At 44.5% G+C, this 18,942-nt stretch overlaps 2 protein-coding genes across 2 annotated transcripts; one reads left to right on the forward strand and one right to left on the reverse strand.

Annotated features, from left to right (window-relative positions):
* Window positions 1-805: 805 nt before the first annotated feature.
* On the forward strand, window positions 806-2,378 carry LOC104438383 (putative peptidyl-tRNA hydrolase PTRHD1). Its single transcript, XM_010051524.3, has 2 exons — window positions 806-1,177; window positions 1,759-2,378. Exons 1-2 carry the CDS (start codon window positions 848-850, stop codon window positions 1,939-1,941), a joined length of 513 nt encoding a protein of 170 aa, XP_010049826.2. The 5' UTR covers window positions 806-847; the 3' UTR covers window positions 1,942-2,378.
* Window positions 2,379-2,919: 541 nt separating this feature from the next.
* On the reverse strand, window positions 2,920-4,241 carry LOC120292108 (F-box protein AFR-like; the record flags this gene model as incomplete). The annotated part of the gene is given in 2 exon segments (XM_039310004.1): window positions 2,920-3,380; window positions 3,383-4,241. Coding segments are annotated over 2 exon segments (1,206 nt in total), but the record flags the coding sequence as incomplete, so codon positions are not given.
* Between the last annotated feature and the right edge of the window lie 14,701 nt (window positions 4,242-18,942).

Consider the following 18,942-nt stretch of genomic DNA (forward strand, 5'->3'; position numbering starts at 1 on the left):
GTACTGAAATTCCTGTTTGTCCTGTTTCCGCGTGCGAGTCACTCTCCCGATCCTATTGTTTGAGAAAGCCTCCCCTCGGCTTGCATCATTGACACTCCTAGGCACCAAGACAGTTGGTGTTAGGAGTTTTAGGATACAAAGATTATATTACGTAGGAGTTCTGAAGGTGAAGTTGGCCTTCCATACACAAACTGATTAGAAACCAATACCGCTACCCTGATGAGGCCATGGTAGGCTGAAATCGGTTGTAGAGCTTAAATAATCTATTGTCTTGCTTGATGGACCAATGCTCAAGTTATGCTGGGCATGATATGACTTCGTACTATTGCTATTTGGAACAATAATTGAACAAAGGCTGGTTTGGTGAATTCTGCTCACTAGAGGCTGCACAGATTATTCCACGGTTAAAGAACTATCCACCGGTGACACAATGCTCTTAGCCCATGATAAATCTCCCTGTTCTCATTGCAGGGGAAAATGAAGGTTACACAAACACAATGTATGTATGCATGGGTAGCGATCATTTCGTTGTCACAGGGAAATGGTGGTGGTATTGGTGGGGATCATCTTAGAGGATGGCGCAGGACAACTTAGAGAGGAATGGTGTTCCTCGCCTCTTTTTGCTCTGGAGAAGTTGAAGAGAAGAGAGGGTTTGGGTCATTGGGTTTCTTGGCTTGTTTGGAAGAAAGAAGATGGAGGAGGAGGAATGATGAGGCGCTTTAGCTACAGTTGCAGCCCATCCCAAGTCCAAGGCCCATCTAAAACACCTTCAGTTCAAAGATGCATCATGGCCCAAAAATGGAAGGCCGAATTCACTTCCCAGGGGTGGTCGAGCCGAGAGGGAGAGATGGCATCCCCTGCCGTAGCTCTTCTTTCCCCCTGTCGTTTCAGCTTCCTCCCCACGCCTCGCCGTATCGGATTCGCCGTCGCCACCGGGAGTCGACTCCGTCGTTTCTCCATGAGTCAGGCGCCGTCGGATTCCGCCGCCGCCTCCGCCGCCGCCGAGGATGTGATGGTGCAGTACGTGGTGCTCAGGAGGGACCTCATCGACGCGTGGCCGCTGGGGAGCGTGGTGACCCAGGGCTGCCATGCCTCCGTCGCCGCCATCTGGTCTCACCGGGACGACCCCATCACTCTGCAGTACTGCAGCCCCGATAATCTTGATTACATGCACAAGGTCTTCAATCTCTCCTCTTCCTTCGCCTTTCGTGTTTTCCGTAATGATTCGCTCCGTCTTCGCACAAAAAAGGCAACTTATTGATTGATGGGTGATCGTGAGTTTCGAGAATGAATGCAAAGCCGACGACTTTTCAGGAATCAAAGGCAATAATCGATCCAAGTTTGTATTTTGTTTAGTCCCCATGCCTGAATTTAACCAACGAGAATTCTTTTTGTTCTTATCATCGTGACTACACAGACTAATGTAATGCTGATCTTCCCAGCTGTGATGATGCCGATTGGATTTATTTGTCCTACTAGATGGGAGCTGTCCTGTTCGAGGAATTGCGTGTTCTGCTTTTCTCGTCGTTTGTTTTTGAAGCTCGATCTGTTGTTGCCTGTCAAGTTAGGTGTTACTGATGACAGGAAGAAGCACCAACTGCTCGATGAAATGCTTCTCCGCTATGCCCGTTCTCACTTTTAGCTGCCACCTAGTTGTCTTATAGGATTCTGCAATACAAGGAATGGCATTCAAGCAAAATTCCTTTGCGCTCATTCAAATTATTTTCCCCTAAGTTGTGTAATTGCTTTTACTTGTAGGTAACTCTTGAGGTGAAGGGAGAACCCCAGATCTTGAATTTGGCAGAGAAGCTCAAAGCTGGCGACATTGCGCATAAGCTTTGGATAGAACAACCTGAGAACATCCCTACCTGCCTTGCCACAAAGCCTTACCCCAAATCTGTTATATCTTCGTACTTTAAGAAGTTGAAGCTTTGCAAGTGAGTGGGAGTTGCATTTTCTCAAAGCCTGACAGATTCTTTCTTGTTCCCCTTATTAAGCAAATTTTTGGGGGACATAAAGGCACTGCTGTAGAGGATCGCTGGGAATCTTGTTACTTGTCCCCCTTAAGATTAGCGTTTGAACTTTAGCCGGGATATGTAGGCATTGATCTGATAACTACGTGCCAAAGATTTGTAACTTGTAACGTCTCGTCGGCGTCATGGTGGGATGTTTATATCCCTTCCCTTGTATCATGCAATTTATTACCAGAGAAACTGTCATATTCGTTCGCTCTGTCGCTCTGTCTATTTGTGCTGCTACAAGCTGGCTACTTCTACCTTGGAGATCTATAGTCTTCATGGTTTTAGGTTGTTTAATGCCCAAGAGATCTGGAGCACCTGCCGCAGGTGTGCCTCCTCATCTTCTTGGTTCTAGACCAACCGAGCGGAAAGCACAACCTGCATTGTCTTTGCTTTATAGACGGTACATTGGTGTGTTCTAGCTTTCTCAACATCACCCTTCCATAATCATCAGGTGACACACCCAACACCGAGCGCAATGCACATCATACCCCTATAGCACATCACTCCCTCTGCTTGCATTTGTAGTTATGTTTTGCCTCTATGGATGCCGATAGCCAGATTTTCTGATGAGCCATGAGGACAGTACGAAAGCACAACCGCTGAACGTTGATTTGATGATAACTAATAGTACATGCGTTGGAAAGTTGTCGGCAGAGAACCAGGATCTTACCATTGTAGCTCTTCCTTGTATTTGAAGGATTTCAGGACAGATCTTTGCATGAATTTATTTTATCTCCTATGGTTGCTATATACATTCAAGCAGTCGGCGGAGAACACATATACACATCGAGTCATCTTCTCTTTTGTTTGCTTGTGGGATTCTGGGCCTTGTGCTTTAGTAGGAGGAAGAGCCGTGTGCATTGCTCTACTTCTATACTTCTATAAACTAGAAAAGAAGTAGAAAAACAAAGAGGAGGTATCCACCTGGCTTTAAATTATTGATCACAGAGTAGCGACACGCAACATAATATAATTTAAACCAACTTTATTCATTTTAGAATCATCTTGGGGTTCAGGCGTAAAGCACCTGACAATTACAAGGAGACAGATCCTGAAAAGCTTCGGGAGCAGCCAGCACTCGCCACTCCACCCAAAACCCGCCGTCCTCGCCGACCCGAACCCGGCCGACCCCCACGTGGAGCCCGCTCCCCACCACGTAGATCACCCCTTCCAGCGCCTCCTCTTTCTCCTCCACGGCGCTCGCAGCGAAAGGCTTGTGCACCTTCTCGCAGGGGAATTTATCCCCTCCCACGTACCTCCACGTGTCCTCCTCGGGGTCGTACACCTTCAGCTGGTGGTCCCCGTGCTCCGATATCACGAACAGCCGCTCTCCGACCACCACGCTCAGCCCCGTCCACCGTCCCTCATCCCCACCCCCATCTCCCGCCACCTGTCCCCCTCCGCGTCGTACGCCGACCCCCTCGGCGTGAACATGAACGGCCACGTCCACCCCTCCGTCACGTACATCCTCCCCGCCACCACCGCCGAGTCGTACCTCACCATCCCCTTCCCCACCATCCCCGCCGCCTCCCGCCACGCGTCCTCCCTCGGGTCGTAGCACTCCACGGCCGCCGTCGAGCTGGACAGGTCCGGGCCGCTCCCGCCGGCGACCACGATCCTCCCCCCGCCGCCGCCGCCCTCGCCGACGACCCCGGTCGCGAAGAACGCCCGCGGGTTCCGCATCGGGGGCAGGGTGGACCACTGGTTGGTGGAGGCCTGGTAGACGACGGCGGTCCGCATGGGGGACTCGGTGTCGGAGCGCATGCCGCCGAGGACGAACAGCTTGCCCTGGCGGGGCATGGCGGCGCAGGCGAAGGCGGGCGGGAAGGCGGACTTGGGGCAGGGCATGGGGGGCAGGACGAACCAGCGACCCGAGCGGGGGTCGAGGGCTTGCCACTGGATCCTGGAGGTGGTCTCGTGGAAGGCGAAGACGAAGAGGAAAGGGAGGGAGAGGGAGAGGGACGTCCTGGAGAGGAGGAAGCCGGGGTCTCGGAGGACTCTGTTCCAGGAAGAGGACACGGAGCGGGCCAGAGCCTGATATGGGTAGGGTAGGTGAACGAGGCAGAGCTCCGCTACGTCGTCGGGAGCCCCGGGATGAGAGCCTTGGGATCTGGGGAATTTGCAGCCGGTTGATGGGGCGTCAGGATCGGCATTCTTGAGGACGAAAACAGAGAGAGCGAATGAGAATGATGAGCCGAGCCGAGCAGGCGGCGATGGATTTTATATAGCTCGGGGCGATCGGGTAAAAGGTGTCAAAAAAGGCGTGGGAATTGTTTAATGTGGGGTTTGGGGTTTGTGGGGTATGTGAATCTAGAAGCCGGAATTTTTGGGGGAAGAGGGGAACGGATTGATTTGATTTGCTGGAGAAAAGAAGCAGAGCAGAGCAGGTTGCGATCCGAGGAATTCGAGGAGCCGCCGAGTAAAGCGACGATGCGAAGCCACAAAGACTGGCGCAGAAGACACCAAACGAGACAACCCCACGCCGTACCCAGAAAAGCAGAAGGGAGGCGATAGGAACTAGGAAGAGATCTGATCTCGAGGGAGTGCGTGGGGGATGGAAAAGGTTAATTCGATCTGGATACGCACTTGCTTTTCCTACCTTTAATAATTGAAAGTAGGAGGAGGAGGAGGAGGGGAGGGGAGGGCCCCTCCATTTCATGCGAAAGGGACTCTTGGTGGTTGTCTTTTCAGGGATGGGGGGCGGACCAACGACAGCGAAAACACCAGTCAATCAAGGGCGTAACTTCCATCACGCACTGGGACCCACCATGTGAACAATTATCAATCGGACATCAATAAAGTACCCCAAATGTCAAGTTGTTGAGTAATTTGTGGTCATTTCGATTCCAGTTATCAAATATTCTTTGTAGGGACAAAAAGCTCATACGGAGGGGCAATCTTTGTGACCATGGTAATTGGTGAAACATGGGCCTCAGATGAAACGCTGCAGGCCGTTCCCTATCGGAATGAAAGGTTTATCTTTTATGTTCCGAGACAACGGGATCATACGGCTTATCAATCGGGCTCTAGTGTGATCGAGTAGAGTGTTGTGTAAAGCTTTGTAGGGAATTCAAAGGGCAAATCTATTGTGATTAGACCTATCATATAATTGGGTCGAATCGGGTTTGGGTTGAATACAAAATGTTCAAATTCAAATAGATTCATTTAATTCGGTTTTGATCAATTTTCAAGTAATACAAATCTAGTGATACACGCTTGAATTGATTCTTGTTGTTAAAACAATTTCATACTGAACCTAATCTACAAAAATTTATATCTTGACGAGGAGAGAATGCGGAGCAAGCAAGCGAGAGCGAATGAAGAGAGATTTATGAATAAGACAAAAGTAGATTGAATTTAAGTAAATTGTAAACCTGTTTATGGTTTAACAAGTCTTTTGGCGATGGATATTCACATGTGGATGATCACCGACAACCTCATAAGCAATTTGGTTTGGTATCTCCCCGAAAGAGACATACCCAAAAGTTAGTTGTACTTCCCCAAAGAATTTTGCGTCTTTGTTGAGAACGTGTGCGTGGGTGATCTATCAACCACGGTCAAACAGTAAGGGTCATTTTCTGATAAACTTCATTAAGTTTCAGCTTCATACAAGTCTGTCCTAACATTGCGTGGTATGCAAATGCACGATGACGAGATTCACCGGCCTTCTAAGGCCGAGTAAATGAGATTCAAACCTACTTGGACATGCAGCTCAGCTCATGCCGTCTGTCTAGCTTAACTAATACATCAAGACTTAGTCGCCTAGGAAAAGGCCTCGACTCACGTGCGTTTCTGACAAAACCAGGAGCGCGGCATCAATCTCGTTCGTGAGGTTGACAGCTCCATTGGAGCACATAAAGCAGGTGAATGACAATGATAATCTCTGGCCAAGTTCGACTGCATCACACGTCATGGGTATATGAAATGTTTTGGTTTTTTGGACGGTTTTTCGCCTTTTTATTTTTTGGAAGTTTAACTAATGCGGCCGGCCCGTACTCGCAGTATTGTCTGGCGTTGTTTCACTTAGACTTCAAGGCAATTGCTGCCTAGCTTTTCAAGTCCGAACGCTGTTACTGCTGCTGACACGCAACCAAGTAAAAAAAGCGAGTCTTGTTGGGCAATTCTCGTTTCGTGTGAAGTTATATCTCTCGGCCCTGTAAATTACCTAAATGACACCTGCCCCTTCCCTACGATTCATTCTCTTCTTTCGCTCTGCATAAATTTTGATTCATTTCAAGGACCAATTGAATAGCAAAAGCTTTATTTGAAGGACGTATAATGGACACATCATCATCATCCAAGCGGTGGGAGTGCAGTGAAGAAGATAAGGGACATGCTTATTCGCAGATGGCGAAGAATAACCAATTCAGTTGTTACTGGTGCTCATAAAAGGCGTTGGTGGCGGCGTAGCTGTGCTGTACTTGGCTTGCAGCACCCCACCGAAGAGGCAGATGGTAATGAGGCTAGTTCAGAATCAGATGGAGCACTAGAACGTATTACAATGTTATCTTTCCGTAATGATGGTATCGATCAGTAATGATGCATATGGATATGATTGCCAAGGGGATGATATCAATGGGAGGGCGGAGAATTTTATCGCGAATTTCCGGCGTCGACTTCAGATGAGAAGGCAAGTTTCCTTGGAGCTACAGTCAGAACGGAATTTTTGTTGTTGAGTTGGAAAGACATGACTGGTTATGCTCCTCTTTAATTTTATGGTTTCAGCATTTTAAGGAGGTGTTCACACCTAGAGTATCAAAACTTGACATAAGAGATAAAGTGCCAAAAATTCGACAATTGCCAAAATCAGAAAAAAATAAAATAAAATGGACAATTTAAGTGCCAATAATAAAAAATTCTAGCCAAAAAGTCAACGTGCTACTTTTCCGGCAAGACAAGATACTGACATGGCTAGATAAGCTGAAACAACGTTGTTTTGCCTCGGTTTTGAATATTCATATAAATATTAATTAAATTAAATTTAAAACTAAATTTAACAGAGAGAGAGAGAGAGAGAGAGAGAGAGAGAGAGAGATTGCATAACTCTTCAACAAAGCTCATGGCACTCTCTCAGATCCAGCTAATGTCATTGACCCTCACCTAGCTAGGCCAAGGGTAGCCCCTAGCCGAGTGGTTGCCCTAGTGGGCAACAACCCTTGTCAAATCTGGGTGAAGGCTTGCAAGTCCTCATCGCCAGTCGATCAGGGTTGTTAGCCCTTGGCTAGAGCACGACGAGGCCGACGAACTCGGCGATCTTCCCCCACCATCGGCGGAAGGGCTGACAAAGTGGGGAGGTGACAATGAGAGTTTGCACACAATTCTCAATGAAACCTCATGCAATCTTCTAATTCCTTTTTTTTTTGTTTTTAAATTTAATTAAAGTAATATTTATATTAAACATTCAAATAAGAAGCAAAAAAACTTCGTTTTGGCTCTTTTTGCCTACTCAGCTTTCTAATGAGTCACGTAGGATTATTAAAAAAAATATCATGTAGGATTTCCGGGATCCTTCGTTAAAGTTGGCATTGAAATGTCTCAATTTTCAAAAGAAGTAGCACTTATGTGTACCTTTTGTAATTTTTAGCACTTAAATATTTACTCGTGTTGAGTTTTGGCACTTGCGCTGTACTTCTATCCATATTTGACACTTACTGTTATGACAATTTGCATCAGGTTTAGAGTTCAAATCATCCTGTGGAGAGGCCATAATGAAGCTACTATAGTTGCGTTGATGTATGTATTGAATGAAGATACAGAGGAATATTCATGTCAAAGAAGCTGTTGATAGTGAAATGCATCTCCTAGACTTTTATGGTGTAAAAACGCTTTCATTTTCCTCAAGGATTAGGAAAATCTTCATTCCATAATGCGCTATTACGGGAGAAACGACGTCAGGCTGCGCTCATCAACAGTGTCAAATTGTTAATAAGGTCAAATCAAATTCACTGAAGTCTGCATCCATAGCCCAACTGACTTATTTGCCTAAGGGCCAAGGCTGTGTTAATGATCAATTGACTTCAAAAGATTGATCTAAACATAAAACGAGGACGCATATGTTTTCTGTTTTCGCCACCATTTCCGAAACTTCTTTCTTTCAAAGGAATCATAACAAGGAAGCAAGATGACTACAGATGAAGAAAAAACTCACTGTTGCTGACAATTCGGCCTTGCGTCACTTGTTCATTTGTTTACAGTTTTCTTTTTTCAGTTATCTCTGGTTCTATACCATTAAGATGCTCTCAGCTGCCACTCATTCTTTTCCATAAACTTCTTCTCATCCTAAGTTCCATCAAAAGTTAAGGGGGAAAAAGAAAAAAACACAAAGCTTCACTTCGAAGGGGGAGGAAAAACATAATGGCCAGAAGAAGGCCCTTGAAGAATGAAGTGATGTTTGTTATAGGAATATCCAAATTCATGTTCACTGGTTTTGAATGAGACAGCGGACTTCACTTCCTGGGCGTGCACGGCTGTACTGGAAACATGCAGACTAGAACCTGAGCAGTTCAGAATCAGATCGAGCACTCGAGTAGAAACTTACAAATATGTGAGCTTTCTATTATACTGATTGCGCTGGCAGCTCTGATATACAGGGTGGGGCAGATATTTTATTGCAAAATTTTGAGGTCGACTTGGCATGGAAAGATAGGATTCTTTGGAGCTGTTTTCAGTACCCTCCAAGGAATCACATTTAGCGGGCTCTCTTTTTAATTTCAACCTTTCAATATTTTAACCACGTCCAGCCCGACGTGCTAATGCATAAGCACGCACGCTGGGGTATTTGTTTGTGAGTCTTAACTTTAGATGAGTAGTTAAAAGAAAGGTTGTTGTCAATCAAATGTGACGATACCACAGAATAACAGTAAAGGAAGCTCATAAGTGGGTAAGGTGGAAATGCACCGTTTTGATTGATAATATATCATGGAGAAATTCTCTGGGGGGATATTCAGGCCATCCCCATCAAAAACTATTGTTCCCAGTAAAAGACAACGCATTCATATGTCTTGTCAGCAGCAGCTCAACACCTATATTCTAACAAGAAATGAAGAAAAGAGCTTAACCCATATCAAAACTTTGGTCATCAAAAGAGCAATGCTCTAGGTCGAGTGCATAAACGGAAATTTCTCCAGATGTTTTGTCTACATGAGTGATAGGAGTATGCTTTGGAAGTCATAATATCCCCTCATCACGGGGAATGAGACCATTGTGCGTGGCCTCAAAATGATTATGTTTGTCAGGAGTCGAAGCCAAGACTGAGCTTTTTCATGGTGCACTATGGTGTTTTTGGTTTAAGCGTCTGAATTGACCGGAGAGCAGCTTAACTAGTAGTCGATGGCACTTGTTAACAAACAAAAAAGCTAGACGGATGTAAAGCGCCAAAAGAAGGTCATCCCATTGTCCACAGCAGTTTTGACGTTTCCACAGGGCGTGGTTTACTAAGCTTGCTTCTTTGTCCAGTTCCAACTGAGACATCAGAGGTGAAAGAAAAAAACTTAGCTGCTGCTGTTCACTGTCCCTTGCTTGTCCCCGTGGGGAAATTTCTCATTCCGAGTCAACAGATCAGTAGACTTTTGGACCTATAAAATTAGACTTATGTAGATTTGATGCTCTAACCTAAGAGAAAACGCTTGACTCGATGAAGAAAAAATTTAAGAGCGGATTAAAATGGTTGGGGCTAACAAGGCCCTTGAGAAAGGTCACTCTACTGGTGCTTGCAACAATGAAAGGCGTTGGCGGTTTTGGTCTAATAAGAACAGTCAATCTCCACTGCACTGCTTGATTCAAGATCTAAAAGCAAAGAAGAAGGAGAAGGAGATGGAGAAGAAGGAGAAGAAACATCAGCAGCAGAAGAATTCATTTCCGGAGTTCGAAGGTGATGACGTGATGGCCATCATTCCCACAATCGCCACAATAGAAGTGATTGTGGAATGCTGTGTTTTCCTCACCTCGGTGTTGTAACAGAGCCTGGTCTTCACTTTGAAATTGTTCATGTGAATAACTACATTATTTATCTCCACCTCGTCCAAAGAAACAATGTCATACCATGACATGCGAGTGAAGTTTTATCTTGATTTTCCACACTTACACATCATAGGCATTTGCCCTTCTAATTCTAATTTTCATTTGACTTGTCTTTAAGAATCTCCAGATGCAACGGTGTTGCGGTCATTCAGCTCCTTCTTTCCACCCTTTTTCTGATATGCGTGATTTGATTTCAGTAGACATGAGGACATGCCCTACACGAGACTTTCTGCATCTTCTGTAGCGTGAGGACTTCATGGTGGTTCCACGCCATTCTCTCTTCTTTAGATAGATAGTCAAAGAGTTCTCAAGTCTTGATAATGGTGAACAATTCTGTCAATTTTTATGATCTATCCAAGAATTGTTCGAATCCACCCCAATTGAGTACGCGTACAATTATGGACATATCCACGACAAACCAAAGATCAACAGAACCATGCAGGAAACATTTGGAGCTTCAACTTAACAATATCAATAGAAGTGGAAAGTAATAAACATGGTATAAGATTACCAGAGGATAACTCTCTCCAATGTTTCATTTTGCAGATCATATAAAAATACTCTGCCATGATTGGTGATGGACATTTGCATTTGGATGATCACCAGCAACCTCATGAGCATGTGGTTGCTCACTCTTAATTTTAATCGTAACACTGTCAAGATCTTGCTAGTCAGTTTCCCTTTTTGCTTCTTTTTGCATGGATGATAAGGTTTCAACTTAGAGGATGGCAAGACATGGAGTGGGGGCTTTAGGATGTCGGAGCCTTTGTGCACTGGTTGTATTTGTGAACATTTTTTTGGCAATTCACGCAGTTGATGGATATATCATCTCAGACGTATCTCCCCCAAAGAGATCTACTTGAGAATACGTTGTACTGCCCCTGAATAATTTGGCATCTTCTTGAAAACACATAGATTTAATTGGGATCACAGACTTTTAATATAAATGGAAATAAGAAAAGAATAGTATTTGGTGGGGGTAAGTATAGTGTCAAAAGTTATGTACAACATTCATTTTGGTGTCAAAAGTTTATTTTGACTCATTTAAGGGCCAAAAAGTTTGAAAAACGATCATTTATGTGCTAACACCGATCTGATTGACTGGAAATCCAATGCGACACCTTTTTTATTAATTTTTGAAGCTGATGTGGCTTGCCGAAGAGTACAGCTAGCATTCAAATAACAAAATGATGTTATTTGGTGTCTTTCCCCCGAGTAATAACCCTAAATCTCTAAATTGAGAAAGGGGGTAGAAGGTGAGCAAATGGGCAAACTAGTGACGAGCATGGGCAAGAGCAGCAATTAGAACTCCTTAGGCAAGGGCTTCCTCCTCATCTTCTTCCTCGAAGAACAGCACTAGCACTAGCATCGCTTCGCCTCCGGTTCGTTTGACATTGTCGACAAGCCTAAGCTCTTGTCCTCCTCCTCATTCTCCTTCCTCCTTCAAAAGGACCGACTGCCTCCTAAGCAGAGCTCAGTCCACCATTTCCATCTGCACCCTCCTTGTCTCCCTTGCACTTCTCGTCTTCGTTCTCTCCACCTTCGACCCACTTCTTCCTCCTCCTCCTCCACCCTCACCTTTTATTCTTCCCGCCGCTTCTTGCCTAAGCATCAACCTTAGCCTCTCCTCGCTCCTAAGCTCCAGAATGACCGCGCACCTCCATCATTATGGTCATTCCCCACCTTCTCCTGGTGGGCCAAGCCTAGAAATAGTGACTCCAAGCACCAGTTCGTGCTGCAGAGGATGGGCCCTATATAGGTAGGGCATGCACACCATGAACGACCTCGTTGTCACTCACCTGCGGTTGAGCAACTACAACAATGGCCAAGCGATGGCAGGTGAGCAACAATGGGCGAGCAAGCTACGATTAGCGTCAGTGAGGATCGTACTTCGTATGTGGACAAAGAACCTAATTTCAATTCCTATGTGAATTATGCAACATCGTTTTTATAAGCCCATCCACGTATGATGGCATAATGACATTGTCTTTTAAGAAGGATGGAATACAATGTTGTTTAAAAGCCACATCAACCCTTTTTTTTTAAATATATAAAAGTCACGTAATCAATTTGGCCGGAATCTCTTGCTAGTGATACTAAAGTGATAATTTTTCCTTAGATTTGGCACTTAAGTGATTCAACGGAAACTTTTTGTACCAAAGTGAGCGACGTACATAATTTTTAGCACTTCTAGTGTATTTTTCCTGTATTTGGTTGATCTATCAATCAGGTCATATAGAAGGATTCTTTTCCGATAAGTTTCAACTTCAAATAAATCTGACCTCAGCCTCTCCTCGCTCCTAAGCTCCAGAATGACCGCGCACCTCCATCATTATGGTCATTCCCCACCTTCTCTTGGTGGGCCAAGCCTAGAAATAGTGACTCCAAGCACCAGTTCGTGCTGCAGAGGATGGGCCCTATATAGGTAGGGCATGCACACCATGAACGACCTCGTTGTCACTCACCTGGTTGAGCAACTACAACAATGGCCAAGCGATGGCAGGTGAGCAACAATGGGCGAGCAAGCTACGATTAGCGTCGAGTGAGGATCGTACTTCGTATGTGGACAAAGAACCCTAATTTCAATTCCTATGTGAATTATGCAACATCGTTTTTATAAGCCCATCCACGTATGATGGCATAATGACATTGTCTTTTAAGAAGGATGGAATACAATGTTGTTTAAAAGCCACATCAACCTTGTGACATCCCGATTTTCCGATTCTATTTTCAATAAATTGAGACGGGCATTTCGTTGGCACGCATATAGTTCTTTTCCTTGAGTCGGCCACTCATGAGAAACCTAGTCTATCGGGTAAAGTCGTTAAGAAATTCTAATGCATCGTAGACTCGAGAATTTGGCCGAAGCGACCTTTTCGGCCAAGCTAATCTTGTCAAGTCATTATGGCACAAATAAAAATCGATTAGAGACCGGATATAGGTCGACTTGACAATGGCATGTGATAGAGTGTGGGTGATTCCATCGGATCGCATAATCCTTGTCGACCGATCTTGGACCGACTTTTCTATCGATTGGGTACTTGTGTTCGTATTTGAAACCTTGAGATTATCCGACAACCGAAAGTCGCCAATGTTTCAAAAATGTACATTGTGGCTTGAGATGATCAACCACATGTCAAATGCATGAAAATTTCTAAAGGCTACCCGGTAGGTTGGGCCGCACTAGTATCGTGCCAAAGTGAAACTAACCGTGGAATTGAGATCGAATTCAGAAATTGGAAGTCTGGTGTGTCACAAATCATTTTAGGAATATTAACTCATCATTGGAAGATTTTTCATGCAATCGAGTTCTTTGGCAAATTAAATCCGAGAATGGCTATTTTAGCTTGAGAAATTAGTAGGCCGCTTTTAATCGCGCTTTGGGACTTAAGTGGGTTTTATGGACAAGTGAAGATGTGAATTGAAGTGTGATGACATTGGATTAATTTTATGAACTTCAATTGGACTCAATTGGAAGAGAATTGAATGGAATTGGAGAAATTAGTGTACAAGAATTAATCTTGGCGGAAAATGAAATTGCAACCATTGGAAAATGTTGTGGGAGGTTTGGAGATAGTGGGATATGACATCATTTGATGATGTCATGGTGGGCCATTGTGTGGGATTAAAGAAATAGAAAAGAGAAAAGAAAAATGGTCCCATCTCTCTCTCTCTTCTTCTCTCTCCTCCCTCTCTTCTTCCTCTCTCCTCCGTGCGATTCCTCCATGGTCTTCATCTTCTTCTTCAAGCCCCAGAAATCGCAGAGGAGAAGCTGCTCGTCGCTTGGAACAGCGGCGCCGCCCGTCGCCATCCTCGCCGTCGCTCGCTCGTGGAAGCCGGCGGGAACCGAGCCTGGCTGCCGTGCGCCTCCCGGCTCGTCCGGTCGCTACTCCGCTGGATCTCGCTGCGTCAAGCCGTCGTGCAAGATGGGCCGGCCACCGTTGGAGCCAGACAGGACTCGGGCCGAGCTGCCTAGCCAGCTCGCCGTCTCGTGCACCGCCACGGCTCCGCCTGCCTCCGTCTTCCTCTCACCGTCGTCCCGCTTTGTTCCGCGAGTCCAGCGCGAGCGATTTCAGATCCGGTGGAGCTCCACCGGAGCCGTCCCGGCTCACCTCCGGCTACCATGAAGCCCCGCCTAAGTCCGGTTCAACTCCTCGCCGTTCCTCCGCCCATTCCGACCCGAACCGCCGTTTGGCCCTCTTCCGCCCGTGACCAGCGGTGCGAAAAATGGGTATGCAGCGGACGTTTGGCCCGTTTTGGCCATCTTCCCGAGCCCGGATGCTCGGCCCGCTTTGAGGAAAGTTGTTTTCCTTGGCGTCCCCGTCGTTTCGGTCCGCTTGGCTCGCTAATTCGGTGAGTTTAACTCACTAAACCTCGCTTAGAGGGTTAATGATGCTTTAGGTGTGTTTAGTTTATGTTAAGTGCTATTAGGTGGTTAGTTTAATTTATTTAAGTGTAGATTAGATTAATGTGCTTGATTAACTTAAAGTAAGTTTAATTTAAGGCTAAATGAAGGTTTATATTAATATAAGCCTTGATGTGACATAAATGAATTTACTTTTGATTTATTTAAAATTTTCGAAATTATTTAATAATTTAATAATATATCATTATTCGAAATTATTAAAATATTATTATTTAATTATTTTCGGAATAAATTTAAATATTTATTAAATTCCGAAAATTTTGTCGGGATCCTAAATTCTCATAATTTCGTGCCGATCGCCGCCAGTATTCGGATTTTGAAATTGATGGTCGGATATTATAAATTGAATGTGGATTGCAAAAAATATGAATATTATTCTTTACCAAAAAAAATATGAATATTATTGTTTAATTAATTTTTGGAATAAATTTAATTATTTATTAAAATTGGAAAATTTCATTTGGACCGTAAACTCTCGAATTTCGTACCGATCGGCTGCGTATTTAGAAGTTGAATTTGATGATTGGTTGTGGCGAATTGAGTGTGATTGCGATTTATGAGGATTCTTTAGAAAACCTAAGTGTGGGAATTGATGGGAGATTGGCCGTGATTAACCACCTATTAGAGGTCGTGCCTAGTGAGGCCGTGATTAACCACCGATTGGAGGTCGTGCCTAGTGAGGCCGTGATGAACCACCTATGAGAGGTCGTGCCTAATAGGGCCGCGATGAACCACCTAAGAGAGGTCGTGCCTAATGGGGCCGTGATTGACCACCTATTAGAGGTGGTCGCCTGAGGCCGTGATGGACCACCTATGAGAGGTCGTGCCCCCGGTGAAGCCGTGATGGACCACCTATGAGAGGTCGTGCAAAGTGGCCGTGATGGACCACCTATGAGAGGTCGTGCCCAACAGGCCGTGATGGACCACCTAACTAAGGTCGTGCCGAGTGTGGCCGTGATTGCCACTGGTTGTTAAATCTTCCTATAGGACCGTAATTAAGAGCAATGATTGATTTGCTAGAATGACATGTAATCGACCAAGTCGATTGATCGCTGAGACGATCCAAGTGGTTGAATTGTTTTGATGATTTGATTGTGCTGCAGTTGTTTGGTTATTATAATTGCACGTGGTTGAATTATATAAACTGTGCTAACAATGCAGATGAAGACTAATGCGAGGTAAGTCTTCTGTGTGATGTGGCTAGGTCACCTGGGTCGTATTTTCTTTCTAATAGGGGTTTAGGGGGTTGAACTTGCTGAGACATCGTCTCATCCCGGTTGTGGGATTAAAATTTCAGGTCCCTAGACGGCGGTCGTGGAGGGCCTAAAGCCCTAAGTCTGGAAAGGTGGAGATTGAAGTATCGGTGAACGTGTCCTGCTAATTGGTTTTAGGATAGTTCCCCTTTTGTCGAGCTGGTCTATCTTGTAGACAGTCTAGAGTTGTATTTAAACCTATGTGTTGTAAATGAGTGTTTGGTATTGTGATTGATTTCCTGCTTTTCTATCCCAAGTTAAATGTTGTCAATGGATTTGTTTCGCTTCCGCATGCGTAAATAAATGAATGGGTCGGCGACATATCCTGGGATGTCGCATATTTGATCGACCGCTGTGGGATGTGTGCACGCTCGAGGTTCGGGGCGTGACAAACCCTTTTTTTTTAAATATATAAAAGTCACGTAATCAATTTGGCCGGAATCTCTTGCTAGTGATACTAAAGTGATCATTTTTCCTTAGATTTGGCACTTAAGTGATTCAACGGAAACTTTTTGTACCAAAGTGAGCGACGTACACAATTTTTAGCACTTCTAGTGTATTTTTCCAGTATTTGGTTGATCTATCAATCATGTGATATAGAAGGATTCTTTTCCGATAAGTTTCAACTTCAAATAAATCTGACCTCAGCCTCTCCTCGCTCCTAAGCTCCAGAATGACCGCGCACCTCCATCATTATGGTCATTCCCCACCTTCTCCCCGGTGGGCCAAGCCCGAAATAGTGACTCCAAGGACCAGTTCGTGCTGCAGAGGATGGGCCCTATATAGGTAGGGCATGCACACCATGAACGACCTCGTTGTCACTCACCTGGTTGAGCAACTACAACAATGGCCAAGCGATGGCAGGTGAGCAACAATGGGCGAGCGAGCTACAGTTAGCGTCGAGTGAGGATCGTACTTCGTATGTGGACAAAGAACCCTAATTTCAATTCCTATGTGAATTATGCAACATCGTTTTTATAAGCCCATCCACATATGATGGCATAATGACATTGTCTTTTAAGAAGGATGGAATACAATGTTGTTTAAAAGCCACATCAACCCTTTTTTTAAATATATAAAAATCACGTAATCAATTTGGCCTAATCTCTTGCTAGTGATACTAAAGTGATCATTTTTCCTTAGATTTGGCACTTAAGTGATTCAACGGAAACTTTTTGTACCAAAGTGAGCGACGTACACAATTTTTACACTTCTAGTGTATTATTCCTGTATTTGGTTGATCTATCAATCAGGTCATATAGAAGGATTCTTTTCCGATAAGTTTCAACTTCAAATAAATCTGACCTCAGCCTCTCCTCGCTCCTAAGCTCCAGAATGACCGCGCACCTCCATCATTATGGTCATTCCCCACCTTCTCGTGGTGGGCCAAGCCCAGAAATAGTGACTCCAAGGACCAGTTCGTGCTGCAGAGGATGGGCCCTATATAGGTAGGGCATGCACACCATGAACGACCTCGTTGTCACTCACCTGGTTGAGCAACTACAACAATGGCCAAGTGATGGTAGGTGAGCAACAATGGGCGAGCGAGCTACGTTAGCGTCGTGAGGATCGTACTTCGTATGTGGACAAAGAACCCTAATTTCAATTCCTATGTGAATTATGCAACATCGTTTTTATAATCCCATCCACGTATGATGGCATAATGACATTGTCTTTTAAGAAGGATGGAAAACAATGTTGTTTAAAAGCCACATCAACCCTTTTTTTTTTTAAATATATAGAAGTCACGTAATCAATTTGGTCGAATCTCTGCTAGTGATACTAAAGTGATCATTTTTCCTTAGATTTGGCACTTAAGTGATTTAACGGAAACTTTTTTGTACAGTGAACGACGTACACAATTTTTACACTTCTAGTGTATTATTCCTGTGTTTGGTTGATCTATCAATCGGGTCATATAGAAGGATTCTTTTTCGATAAGTTTCAACTTCAAATAAATCTATCCTTCCGACCCCCACCCCAAAAAAAAGTCTGTCCTAAAAGAAGTGGTATATGAATATAAAAGGCCATGTAAATGAGATTCGAACTAAGGCCTGTTCGTTTTGTGGAAAATATCACAAGCTTCCGGAAAACATTTTCCAAGTCATTTTCTAGGAAAATGACTCTATTTTCCGGTGTTCTACTAAAACCTAAAATTTGAGTGGAAAATATTTTCCACTATTCGTTAACTCATATAATTGTTTGAGAAAATTATCAAAAATTGAATTTTAATATTTTTAATTGACCAAAAATTAAATTTTTTTATATTTTAAAAAAATGAATTTTTAATTATTTATATTTTTAAAAAATCGAAATTTTTATTATTTCTTTCTTTTTCTTTTTTCGTTTTCTTTTCCTTCCTCCTTTCTCTTCCTTCTTCCTCCTCCTTCCTCCGCCGCCTCCTTCCTCCTCCTCCTTCCCCGCCGCCTCTTTCCTACTTGACCATGGCCTGTCACAGGCCAATCCGACGGGCTAGAGGCTCGACCGATCTCGCCCGAGCTCGAGGCTCACTGATCTCGCCCGAGCTCACCTCGAGCTTTCGCCTGGCTCGGCGAGCCGCGAGCTCGCCGGATCTGCGGTGGAGCTCGGGCTCGATCCGGCGAGCCCGAGCTTCGCGCTAAATCCGGCGAGCTCGTGGCTCGCTAGAGCCCGGCTTCAGCGGCAAGCTGGGCGAGGCCCGAGCCCCGCCTGGCTCGTCGGATCGGCGAGCCGCGAGCTAGCCCGTGCCGGCTAGAGCTTCGCCTCGCGGCCACTGGCTTGCGGCCGGTTGCGGACACCACCGTGGCCGGTCGCCCCACCGCCAAAGAAAAAGATGACAAGGAAAGAAAGAAATTAAAAACTCAATTTAAAAAAAAAAGAGAAAAAGAAAGCATAAAAATAAAACGAAAATGTATTGATAAAAGAAGTAAGAGGGGTCATGGAAAACGTTTCCTCACTTTAAGGTTGTTTTCCAATGATGAAGAATATTTTTCGACAGCTTGGATTTTTCGGTTAAACGAACGTCCTGAAAATCCGGAAATTTTTTTCTCAGAAGTCATTTTCCACAAAACGAACGGACCCGGCACGTTATTAAGGGGTCTAATCGTCTCCTTTGAAAAGGCATTTTCGCAAGAAAAAGTGCTGGTTAGGAGAGCTTTATAAATAGTGATGTGGCTTCTTATAAAACGTTTTTTGTCCTTACTTGGTATGAAACGTTTAAATTCCTGACTTGTATAAAACGTTT

Source organism: Eucalyptus grandis, chromosome 3 (genome assembly GCF_016545825.1).
Source record: "Eucalyptus grandis isolate ANBG69807.140 chromosome 3, ASM1654582v1, whole genome shotgun sequence".
NCBI lineage: Eukaryota > Viridiplantae > Streptophyta > Magnoliopsida > Myrtales > Myrtaceae > Eucalyptus > Eucalyptus grandis.

What these genes read in the sequence shown, in the direction of transcription:
- LOC104438383 (XM_010051524.3), top strand. Translation starts at nt 848, where the DNA reads ATGGCATCCCCTGCCGTAGCTCTTCTTTCCCCCTGTCGTTTCAGCTTC. An exon ending in ATCTTGATTACATGCACAAG is followed by an intron (nt 1,178 to 1,758) that starts GTCTTCAATCTC and finishes TTTTACTTGTAG; the next exon opens with GTAACTCTTGAGGTGAAGGG.